This window comes from Staurois parvus, unplaced genomic scaffold (assembly GCF_062004578.1).
Source record: "Staurois parvus isolate SC_StPar_1 unplaced genomic scaffold, SC_StPar_1.0 ptg000165l, whole genome shotgun sequence".
Lineage (NCBI taxonomy): Eukaryota > Metazoa > Chordata > Amphibia > Anura > Ranidae > Staurois > Staurois parvus.
The window spans coordinates 5270507-5283124 of NW_028317961.1; the positions used below are offsets into that span (position 1 = coordinate 5270507).

General features: G+C 38.9%; 1 protein-coding gene across 2 annotated transcripts in view; it reads right to left on the reverse strand.

Moving 5' to 3' along the window:
* Nucleotides 1-4008: 4008 nt before the first annotated feature.
* Nucleotides 4009-12618, reverse strand: part of MED23 (mediator complex subunit 23) — a 146415-nt gene continuing 137805 nt past the window's right edge. For both annotated transcript variants that reach the window (XM_089676173.1, XM_089676172.1), the window contains 4 exons: nucleotides 11968-12182; nucleotides 9042-9162; nucleotides 7613-7744; nucleotides 4009-5991 (listed from right to left, as the gene is read on the reverse strand). In XM_089676173.1, coding sequence (XP_089532299.1) covers nucleotides 5818-5991; nucleotides 7613-7744; nucleotides 9042-9162; nucleotides 11968-12182 — 642 coding nt within the window. In that variant the 3' untranslated portion in view covers nucleotides 4009-5817. The remainder of the gene's footprint in view (nucleotides 5992-7612; nucleotides 7745-9041; nucleotides 9163-11967; nucleotides 12183-12618) is intronic.

A 12618-nucleotide genomic window follows, 5' to 3' on the forward strand; every position in this document is an offset into this window, starting at 1 on the left:
TTTTTGTTTCTCAAAAAGTGTGGGACATAATAGTAAGTCTTTAAGTTGATTAAGGGCCTGTGTCGATGAGCATAACTTCGACATCAGGTTGAAATGGTTCTGAGATCAGCTAGAATTCATTGACAGGTGCTTTTCACCTGCAGTTTACCTCCTTCTGACCTGAGGTTGACTTGCTTCAAGCTGATATGGTGTCCCTTATGGCACATACATGCGGTACGAAAATAAGCTGATCATTCGTACACAGCTTTCGAGAGCCGATGCAACAGTTCATGCGATAATATCCGAAGGGACAAATATGAAAATATTTCTTGCATGATACCAGAACAAACTATTTTCATTCAATCTGTACAATAGTCGTTTGGGGAAAAAAAAAAAAATAAATAAGACCAAGACCACACATGCTCAGAAACTAAAGAACACATTACAATACAATACCTTACATCACTTTCAAAGTTGTATTCTGCCATACAAGAATTTTCGGAACTTCAGCAACCTCTTCATTTTCGATAAGAGACCAGCATGCAAACAAAACCAGATGACTATTTGTCCAATATTCTCATCCTGTGGACAGGGCTTTAGACTTTTATGGGGAGAGAATCCAGTCTGACACAAACAAAAGCCCATTTACACTGGCCCTTAGACTAATAGCTTCTACAAGAGATTAGCATGAATGTGGTTCACATGGGGTCCCTATCACATAAAATAGAAGACAAAATAGCACAAGTTTTGCAGTAGAATTTATGTTTAAGTACACTGCTGTTTCTCATTCTTGTGGGGGGGGGGGGGGGGGAGTGAACAATCCCCACTCTCCCAAATCCAAATTGATCCAAGGTAAAAATGTATTAGTTCAGCTAGAAAGACACAGCCATTTTATATATATATATATATATATATACTGTATATATATATATATATATATATATATATATATACACACACACACACACACACACACACACATATATATATACACATACACACACGTATAATATACGTACACATATAGTTGTGTTCAAAATAATAGCAGTCAAGACATCACCAATCACTGTTTTTGGTAGAAATGATATTTCTACATGGCAAATAATTTACTAGCAGGTGTAGTAGAGTAATAGAAATCCAACAGACCCAACAGTCATGACATGCATGCTGCTGATTCTGTGTAATTGAATCACTCATTGCAAGGGGCATGTTCAAAATAATAGCAGTGTGGAGTTCTATTAGTGAGGTCATTCATTCTTTGAAAAACAGGTGGCAATTATTGCCCTTATTTAAGGAAGGAAGGCAGCAAATGTTGTACATGCTGGTTACAGTGCATTTCTCTCTGAAATTCTGAGGAAAATGGGTCGTTCCAGATATTGTTCAGAAGAACAGCGTACCTTGATTAAAAAGTTGATTGGAGAGGGGAAAACATATAAAGAAGTGCAGAAAATGATAGGCTGCTCAGCTAAAATGATCGCAGATACTTTAAAATGGCAACCAAAACCTGAAAGACGTGGAAGAAAGCGAAAAACTAACATTCGAATGGATAGAAGAATAGCCAAAATGGCAAGGACTCAGCCAACAATCAGCTCCAGGAAGATCAAAGAAGGTCTAAAGCTACCTGTGAGTACTGTTACAATTAGAAGATGCCTATGTGAAGCCAAGCTATCTGCAAGAAGCCCCCGCAAAGTCCCACTGTTGAAAAAAAGACATGTGCTGAAGAGGTTACAGTTTGCCAAAGAACACATTGACTGGCCTAAAGAGAAATGGCGCAACATTTTGTGGACTGATGAAAGTAAGATTGTTCTTTATGGGTCTAGTGGCCGGAGACAGTTTGTCAGACGACCTCCAAACACTGAATTCAAGCCACAGTACACTGTGAAGACAGTAAAGCATGGTTGTGCAAGCATCATGATATGGGGATGTTTCTCATACTACGGTGTTGGGCCTATTTATCGCATACCAGGGATCATGGATCAGTTTGAATACATCAGAATACTTGAAGAGGTCATGCTGCCTTATGCTGAAGAGGAAATGCCCTTGAAATGGGTGTTCCAACAAGACAACGAACCCAAACACACCAGTAAACGTGCAACATCTTGGTTCCAGACCAACAAGATTGACGTTATGGAGTGGCCAACCCAATCCCCGGATCTTAATCCAATAGAAAATTTGTGGGGTGACATCAAAAATGCAGTTTCTGAGGCAAAACCAAGAAATAGAGAAGAACTGTGGAATGTAGTCCAATCATCCTGGGCTGGAATACCTGTTCACAGGTGCCAGAAGTTGGTTGACTCCATGCAACACAGATGTACAGCAGTTCTCAGAAACAGTGCTTATACAACTAAATATTAATTGATTCAAAGGAAAGCAAAATCTTCAAACATTTTTCAGTTTATATAGTGAATGTTTGAGTTTGTAAAGAAGAATACAAACACTGCTATTTTTTTGAACAGTCTAATATTCACTTTTCTTCAATTTTTTTTAGAGGAACAACACAAATTTGATATATTTTTCTTCATGTTTGATTTGGAATAGAATGTGTAGTGCTCCCAATGCATTTGTGTGTATGGAAATACGAGCTATTAGAAGGATTTTGAGCTTTATTCACTTTTTTCAACACACTGTTATTATTTTGAACACAACTATATATATATATATATATATATATATATATATATATATATAAAATAAAAAGTGGGCTATGTAGTGGAATGAAGTCAGAAATTGTTGGATGACATCTCATGAATATTCTAAAACCATAGGCCAGCAGCATTGTGCATACAGTGTGAATGTCTTTTTAAACACCTCTTATGTTTCTCCATTCTATTGGCATGTCAAATTATTTGAAATAGGCCATTGCTTCTTAACCTCCTTGGCGGTATTCCCGAGTGTAGCTCCGGGTAACATTTCAGTACCAAGAGCGGTAACCCCGAGCTACACTCGGGAATACCATGCGGCACTGCTCCGGCATTTGTTCTTCACTTACCTTACCCTGCACTCCCACGATGTGTCCCCTGCAGCGTCCCCGGCCATCTCCTTCGGTGGATGCCGGCATCCGGCTTCTGTGTCCTGTCCCTGTGACGTCGGGACGTACGGGCGCCGCTGGCGGCGGGAAATTTAAAAAATTTCATTTTTTTTTTTTTTTACATTTCACATAGTAAAACATTGCTGTCTCAACCCATTTCACATACATTTTGTCCCTAGTGCTTTGTCCTGCGCCCCGCCTGCATTTTGTCTGTTCTTTCTGCCTGGAAACTGAGAAACGTCCATGGCGTCCAAAAAGTGTCCCTTTAGCTCAAATGCGGTTTAGATCAGCTAGAGAACAGCGATAGTAAATCAGAACCACTTGCAGAATTGAGTGATAATGATTCGTGGAGGAAATTCGTCATCAGACACTGAAAACGATTTTGCGACTTTGCTCAGCAATGTGCGAACTTATTATGGCGCTATATTTCAAATTTCAGTGTTTTTGGTTTGATTACATTATTGAATTAAATGTATTATTATTATATTATTATTTTTTATGATTATTTATTAAATTATAATTTATGATTTTGTGTTTCAAATTTTATCCTACCCGGGATGTTTAATAGACTCTTGTTCGGACAGATTTCAGTGAGTTATTCCTAAATATTACAGCCTACAATAAAAAAAACTACATATTTCCATGCAAAATAATGGTACCGCTTTCAGCACCAAAAATCTGAAATAATCAGACCGCTAGGGAGGTTAAGCTTGTGTATCTTCAAACTCATGAACACACCATCTCATGTAAATGTATACTGTATGTAAATACATAATTTGTGTAATGACATTTCAACAGCCTATAGTGTCTGAAAAAGATTACACTTCCAATTCTGTTTTGATCAGAAAAAGCAAAAAGGGAAGGGTTCCTCACCTTTTCAAGGGCTGAAAAACATTTTACCTGGAGTTCTACTTTAATGTGTCCACAACAACATGAAATGGGTGTATGAAATATGCAACAAGAAAAAATTATCCATATATAAAATAAATTACAAAATGAAAGACATTGTTTAAGGTTTTATAAAAAGCAAACATAATTACATTTATATTAAAGTCCAAAATAACTATATACAAATGTCTAAAACAAAAAGGCAGAATTCCAACAAATCTATATAAAAGTGTGGGCACACAAGTCTTCCAAACTTTAAATGAACATGAAGATGAAAGCTAATGTACAATTCTCAGGACCATTTTCACCTATGAAATCTAAATGACAATTCTGAGAGTCTATCTTCACCTGCAACACCATTCAGAGTGGTCTGAATTTATAGTAATAAAACGGTTTATGTTTCACTGTAAACAGGACCAAAGTGTTGTCAAATATACAAGACTGATTGCGGTGATTGATACATATAGCAATATATAGTATGAAGAAATACTATAAATAAAATAAGGCAGTCAACTGTTGTTTTTCCTGTCATTTAAAATAATTAACATGAAATCAGACCACATCCAACCAGACTCCTTTCTTGTATAAGGATTTTACCTACAGTCATTGAGTAAGGCAAAGCTGTCCCTTCATGTACAGCCAATAATTGTAGAACACTATAAAAAAAATGTCTGATTTCATAATGGGCAAAGTTTGCATTGATTTATCTTCTCATCTTTAGTCAAAGTCCTTGCTTGAGGTGTTGTTCTCCGGTCACTGGAACATAAAGTGAGGCTAAATCTCCCAATGTCTATGGGACAGTAAAGGGACATTTCCAAACTAATAACAGTATAAAACCTGGTCAGCATTCAGCCCTCCCCCAATCATATGGAATTAGTGTTTGCATTGTTGCAGATCTCACCTTACTTCCTGTCCTGGTGACCACAAGAGAAGTCTTGGAAAATATCCCCATAAACAATGTATACAATATAACAAAAACAGACTGAGAAAAGAATCTGAACAAAAAAAGATACCAACATACAAAACAAACCTTACATATAACGAAAAGTAAATACGATACAGCAAAAGGTGAACACTCACTTCAACTCAGATGGACAAAGCCTTATGAAAGAAATGAAAAGATGATAAAAGGTTCTCACTTTATTTAGGTGTTGTAATCTTAACCCTAAAGACCAAATAAAGCACCTTAGAAAAAAAAACAAAACTTTTTTTTTCTCTCCTTTATAAAGCTTTACCCCTCAGGACTGGAGTCTCAAGGAACTCATCTTTTGCTTTATCCTATCAGCAGTATAAAAAACAGGGAAAGAGAGACGTTTTAATAATATTACTTCATCCAAAGACACATATTGGCTAGATTTAGGATTTAAGTGGCCTTTTTGCAAAGAAAGGAGTGAATAACCCTTTAAGCTTTGTAACAATCAATTTTTGTGTTTACATCTTCACTGACATAATTTTCAATATCAGATTATAGAAACTATACAACAAAAAATACAGATTTTGTAAGAAATCTGCATATATCCACTGTCATAGTGTCTTCTTGACACATGATTTACAAGTACAAAAAAAACAGAACAGGATTTCAAAATGTTCTGAAAGAAGCAAACAGTTCTCTATCCAGATGCCAGCAAGTGAAAATTTAGAATTGTATATCAGAATCAAATGAAGGCAGTGTGCACGGTATAAGGGTCCAAACTTCCATGCACCTGTTAGTCAGCTTTCCCCCGTACCTAATCCTAAAACTGACAGCTCACAATATGTTTCTGGTAGTAGAGGTTCCAGGAAACAAGACCATAAAAGTATGTTGGTTTAAAAAAAAAAAAAAAAAAAAAAGCAGCCAAAAATGTCTTCTAAGCCATGAAACAAATATCCGCTCTCTTTCATGACTTTCCTTAAATTCAGGGAAAAAAATGTAACTGGTCTTTTCACTGTGCAACAGGCATAGTAACATTGACAGGCACCTGGCTGGTCTGCGGGGCTGGAGATCCACTATTCACTGGCTGAGGAGGTGCAGGAACGGGTTCCTGGATAGAGATGTGAGTAATGAAACGCAGGCGCAATTTTAAAGCTGGTCGCAGGGTGAAGATGATCTTTTCCACCTACAGAAAGGAATTACTGTTAGTCAAGATACACTTTACAATAAAACATTAATAAACCCCAATATTTTAATTTCCACAATCTGCTCATTAGGTACAGTCAGCTTAATTATTTTGACTTTGCCACTTTTTTAGCATGAGTCATGTGGTGAAGACAGCGTTACTTTAACAATATACAGTTTGTTGCCAATGGGATTTTCACAGCCAAAATAAGTGATTCTAAAGGTTTTACCGTATTTTTTGCTCCATAAGATGCACTTTTTTCCCCCCCAAAAAAGGGGGGAAAATGTCAGTGCGTCTTATGGAGCGAATATGGAGCGGCCGGTCCGGTATTTCCACCGCCACTGTGTCAGAATACAGGGCCGGCCGCTCAGCTCTGCAGCGGGACCTTACCTGTTCCTCTATCCAGCGCCGCGCTGTCTTCCCGGCTTCTGTAGTGTGGGCGCTAGGCTTGACAGCCGGATGACCAGTGCACATGCACGAGAAGTGGTGCGCTTTGTGAATGGTAAGGCGGCACCTGGGACACATGACAGGTCCCAGAAGCCGCCCGGACCAATCACAAAGCGCAGTGCTTCTCGCTCATGTGCACTGGACACCCGGCTGTCAAGCCGAACGCCCACACTACAGAAGCCGGGAAGACAGCGTGGCGCTGGATAGAGGAACAGGTAAGGTGCAGAGCGGACACTAACCAAAGAACAGCTCCGCGGAAGCCGCCCGGACCAAAGGTCAGCAGTCATCTCCTGTACTGTGTCCGCAGTCTCTGGTCATCTCCTGTACTGTGTCCGCAGTCTCTGGTCATCTCCTGTACTGTGTCCGCAGTCTCTGGTCATCTCCTGTACTGTGTCCGCAGTCTCTGGTCATCTCCTGTACTGTGTCCGCAGTCTCTGGTCATCTCCTGTACTATGTCCGCAGTCTCTGGTCATCTCCTGTACTATGTCTGCAGTCTCTGGTCATCTCCTGTACTGTGTCCGCAGTCCATTGGCTTAGAATATTTTTTTACCTGTTTTCTGCCTCTAAAACCTAGGTGCGTCTTATGGTCAGGTGCGTCTTATGGAGTGAAAAATATGGTAATTTAAAAAAAAAAAAAACATGTCATGCTTACCTGCTCTGTGCAATGATTTTGCACAGAGCAGCGCCGAGGGTCCCCCACCGACAGTCCTGGCTCCCCAGACAAGTGCACCCAATAGCAAGCCTCTTGCTCATTCACACAGTGCGTGGTTCAGCCCCGTCCCTGCTCTCTCCTCATAGGCTCACTGGCTGTAATTGACATAAGAAGGAGCCAATAGCTACCACTGCTGTGTGAGCCAATGAGGAGCGAAAGACCCGGGAGAGCCACAGCTGTCATGCACATCGCTGGATTGAGATAGCGCTCAGGTTAGTATTGGGGGGGGGGTGCTGAGGGGTAAGCTGCACCCAGATGGATTTTTACCTTAATGCATAGAATGCAAGGTAAAAAAAAACCTTCTGCCTTTAGAACCACTTTAATTTCTCCTATAGGAATCCCAGAGTCTAAAAATTCTCAGTTTATAATCTTATAGACAGTAATCATAGAATAATACTGAGGAAACATCTTACAGTATGTTTCTTGCCATATCCTAATGCAAAGCAAAAAAACTCTACTTACTTGGTCTTTAATGCTGTCTCCAGTGAACATATATTTCATGTGATATAGGAAGTCACATATGGGTTCAATGAAATTCAGATGCTCGCTACATTGATCTACATTCAGCAGCATCTCGTAAAATGCCACACCAATCTACAGTAGAATAAAGAAAACAATTTGTTTCTATGGAAGAGCTTATACTTTAGAATGACCTTTTTTCACAAACCATGATTTTCAACTATGAGGTTCAATGAAAATAGTAATTCTGTGAATCATTTACACTATATATTCACATTTTTCATCTCATGTATGAATTCATTGCATAAACAGTAAAATAAATGATTCAAGCTTCAAGTGTAAAGAGATCCAAGAAGGTTCCCTCTCAGAGTGTCTACTACACCACCATAAGCAAAGACCAATCTACTAGCCTTTGTTAAAGTAAAGTTAAAGTCCAATTTCCATCTAAGCAAATGAGGGCAACTGGCAGCGGCCAGTTGTTTTTATTTTCTGACATAGACAATTTATTTAACATAATCAAATGTGTTTGCACTTAAAGAACAAAAAAAACAAAAACACAACTATTCATGCATGGTCACCTTTAGATGTCCCCATACAGGATGATAAACACTCACCAACCATTTTATTAGGCGCACCTATGCAATTGCTTTGAAACACAAATTGCTAATCAGCCAATCACATGGCAGTAACTTGATGCATTTAAGCATCTAGACGTGCTAAAGACAACTTGCTGAAGTTCAAACCAAGCATCAGAATGGGGAAGAAAGGGGATTTCAGTGACTTTGAATGTGGCATGGTTGTTGGTGGCAGATGGGCTGGTCTGAGTATTTCAAAAACTGCTGATCTACTAGGATTTTTATGCACAACCATCTCTAAGGTTTACAGAGAATGGTCCGAAAAAGAAAAAATATCCAGTGAGCAGCAGTTGTGTGGACAAAAATGACTTGTTGATGTCAGAGAATGGGCAGACTGGTTTGAGATGAAAGAAAGGCAACAGTAACTCAAATAACCACTCGTTACAACCAAGGCTGGAAAAACATTGTCTGGTCTGAGGAGTCTCGATTCCGCTGCAACATTCAGATGGTAGGGTCAGAGTTTGGTGTCAACAACATGAAAGCATGGATCCAATCTGCCTTGTATCAACCATTCAGGCTGGTGGTGTAATGGTGTGGGGGATATTTTTGTGGCACTAACAAGTTGTAACTATCAAAGTGGACAGTGAGTGTATGTACACCAAGAAAACAGACCACTATTAGATTTGGCTAGAAGCTTGAATTCCAACTAAAGATTCAGCTGATGATGTGACAGATTAACCTTACTGTATTCATATGACTGTACACAGTTTCAGGCATTTTCATCCTTCTCTTTTTTACTTAAAACTATATTCACAGGAAAATAAAATTCTTTAAATGGACATACAAAAAGCCATTACCTCTATCATGCACCTCGTCCGTTCTTGTTGAAAACGCTGAAGGAATGGCCCTATCAAATGGTAGACATAGAGCAATTGATACTCCGTTTTCACAATGGGTATGAGAACTTCTGGGAGGAACCTAAGAAAAAAACAACAGACCCTAAGTAAATGATATTCTGATAAGTTTAACAGAGAACAGTGAACAAGATGACACAAACTCGGATTTTTCAAGAAACACGCTATTTTGTGAACAGAGTATATGGTTGAATACTAAACAATCCACCTGCCTGGTAAGCTGATCGTGCCCAAACCACTTCTGGAGTCCCCTGCTGGCGCTCCAGGCTCGTTCTTTTCTTATGTGTGCCACCATAAGAAGCCACTTCCTATGTTTGCTCACCTGCGGGCTAGTGTCCTAGCCAGGCTGTGTGCATCAACTGAAACACACAGCCTGGCTCAGTTCCGCCCCCCACTCACAGGATTTAATTGACAGTCAATGGCTCCCACTGCTGCCTCTGTGTCCTGTGAGGAGAGAGAGATCAGCGCCGCTGCAGACGGGCACAGTGATTGATTGAAATAGTACTTGGACTAGGATTTTTTTTTTTTTTTTTTAAAGAAATGAAGCAGCATTTTAAGCAAACAGCTAAACTGAATTTGAAATACATATATGAGAGATGAATCCCCTGCCAAATGTTTTGTAATTTTATTTAGCTGATCTTTTGCGTAGCTGGACTTTTCATTTTTTTTAAACAGGGATCATTGTACGATCATTGTTTCCCTTATGGACACAGGGCAGTAAAGATTGAGATATTTACATATATACAGAGAAGACTTGATGGTTAAATAGTGGGTATTGGTATGATGGGTATATACTTATAAATTTCATGATTTAATCATTTTGAGATGAAGATGGTTAAAGCGGTAGTAAACCTGATAATTAAGAAAAAAATGAACAAAACAAACTTTTCCCCTGCAAGGCAATGTCACAACGTTGCACACTAGCATACTATGTGAAACTTACCTTATAACAGAAGCCTTCCAGCGGCCCGCTGTCACCGATGACAGGGCTTCCATCTTCACCCAGTCGTCCTTTTGGGTTTCTGGGCTCCGGTAGCTTGAATGGCCGAGCTGCACAGGAGTCACTTTTTACGGCACACAGCTCTGAGGAACAGCACAGGCATGCCGTTCCTTCAGAGCACATGCACGCACCGGTGTTGCTACACAAGTAAATATCTCCTAAACAGTGCACGTTTATGAGATATTTACAGTACCTACAGGCAAGTCTTATTATAGGTCTACCTGTACCTACATGTAAAAAAACAGACTTTACTACCACTTTAAGAAGAGGTTATTTTTTTATTAAGGCATCACAGAATTCTGATTGCTCTTGAGGATGCCTGCATAGACGAAATGCATGGAAAGGGGCTTAAGTACTGTGTTTTCAGAACGTTGAGAGGAGTCCACTCACAGGGCAGGAAGTGCACTCAATTCAACTCATTTCAGAATATACAAGCAAATACAGTCACAATAGAGTAGAAACACCCACTCCTCTAAACTGACAGCCATCTACGAAGACATTGTTATTTGCATAACTCTTTGCAAGGCATAGACTACTGCTTGCATTAGGGCCGAGGGCTCTTAACCGCAGTCTTAAGGGAGGATGCTGTGATTTTTAAGAAGCCATGTACAACACCCTGCAAGTCCCTCCCACAAACTGCCTACATTGCATGACATAATTGGGTCCAAAATAAGGTATGTAATGAAAACAGAAAGCCGAAAAGGAGCAGAAACTTGGCAGCCCCACATCCTTCTAATTTAAAAATGCAGAAAGAGCTTGTATGACAAAATAAAGTGAAACGCAACTAGTTTTTGTTGTGAACTTTGAAGGTGAATTACAAGTACATGAAGCTTGAGAGGTTAGGGATGGGTTTTTTACTATGTGCATAGGGAAAAGTGTTCTCCGAACAAAGATAGTTTCATGTAGGACCATGCAGCTTAATCAAAGGGCTTTTATTAGGAAAAAAAATTAAAAATCCCTTTAATAAAGCTGCATGGTCCCACATTATTAATCAGGGAACACTTTTCCCTATGCACATATGTACTGAGTTTTAGTTTCGGTGACCACGCCCATTAACTTTTATTTATGTTTTTCATGGGTGAGTCAGCAATCACATGGTAGCCGATATTAATGCTGGGTGATTTTGAATTTAATCCCTCCTATATCGGCTGTTCAGGCCCTTGTTTAACCTTTTTTAGTTCTTGTATTTGATGGGTTTTTTTACAACCTGCTAGGAATATGTAAATACGTAGATGTTCACAGTCTGGAGACAGGTACACGTTAAATATTCAGGTTCTACCTATCAGAAACAAATTCTTAAAATACTTAAGTGACGACAGACACATACTAAAGAACAACTCATACAAAACAAGCAACTTTTGCTGTGCTCTTTAGAGCTCTATATGATCTATACGCAAATGATCTAATTTTCTGAAATTACAGTGGTTGCAATCCCAGAAAGCAGACACCCCAAAACATTTTCTGACTGGATCTTAAAAAACCGAAAGCCCAAATCCACCTAAACCCTCCCTCTGTCGCAGGGGTAGGGTCAAAGACACTCAGGGCTGACAGGAATTGGGTGGGTAAATAACAGAGTAATTTACCCAGGAAGTGGACTGGTGATGGATAGCAGCAGCTGGCATAATTATTCTTAGTAGTAAAAAAAAAAAAAAAAATTTAGATGAAAATGAGTTTTAACAGGAGAAATATGCATTAAATCTATTAAATTTTTTAACTTAGCATATGGATTTGATTGTGATCAAAAATGTTTTGCAACATTAAAGTTTCCCTTTAAAACCTCAACTTCTGTGTTACTTTCATCAGTCTGTATTTCACAAACAAGCATAGTGACGATAGCAGATATGCTAGAAGTACAGAACTCAGACATACTTTGGAATGAGTGACAGCTGCCCAATGCTTGAATGGTGCCACACAGCATGTGCCAGAGCCAGTGTGTAACTGCAGTTCATTTCTGAGTATGACTTGTGACAGGCAGTGAAATCAAACAACTGGAAAGGGTAACCGACCCACTCCGTCTCTGAGGTCAGGCTTGGACTCTGGAGCACACTGACGATACGGTCATGTAGAACTATCCAGTAGGGTTCCTAAAAATAAATAAAACAAACATTAAAGACTGATATTCTAATTCATGTAAGTGGCAGGCTAATTTATACATGCTAAGCTGTTACATTGAATGTACATTTTATTTTTTTTTAAAAAAGCCATTTATTCATGTACTATGCCATTTTCCTTGTTTTATAAGAACAACCACTACCTATTAGCAAAGAATCATAAAAGAGAACGAAAAAAAACAGAGCTAGGACTCCGATGGATGTAAAAAAACATAGCAGCTACCACGATACCATAATACATAGTATAATAAATATCACAAATCAATAGTGCAGCGCTAAGATAAATTAAAATGTATGTGCAATCCAATAGTGCAATGCAAATATATCAAACTCTTATGTGTCATTACAAATTTAAAAAATAAAAGAATCCAAATGTAAAACCAAAAAGTCTAAATTCAGTGGTTCTTCA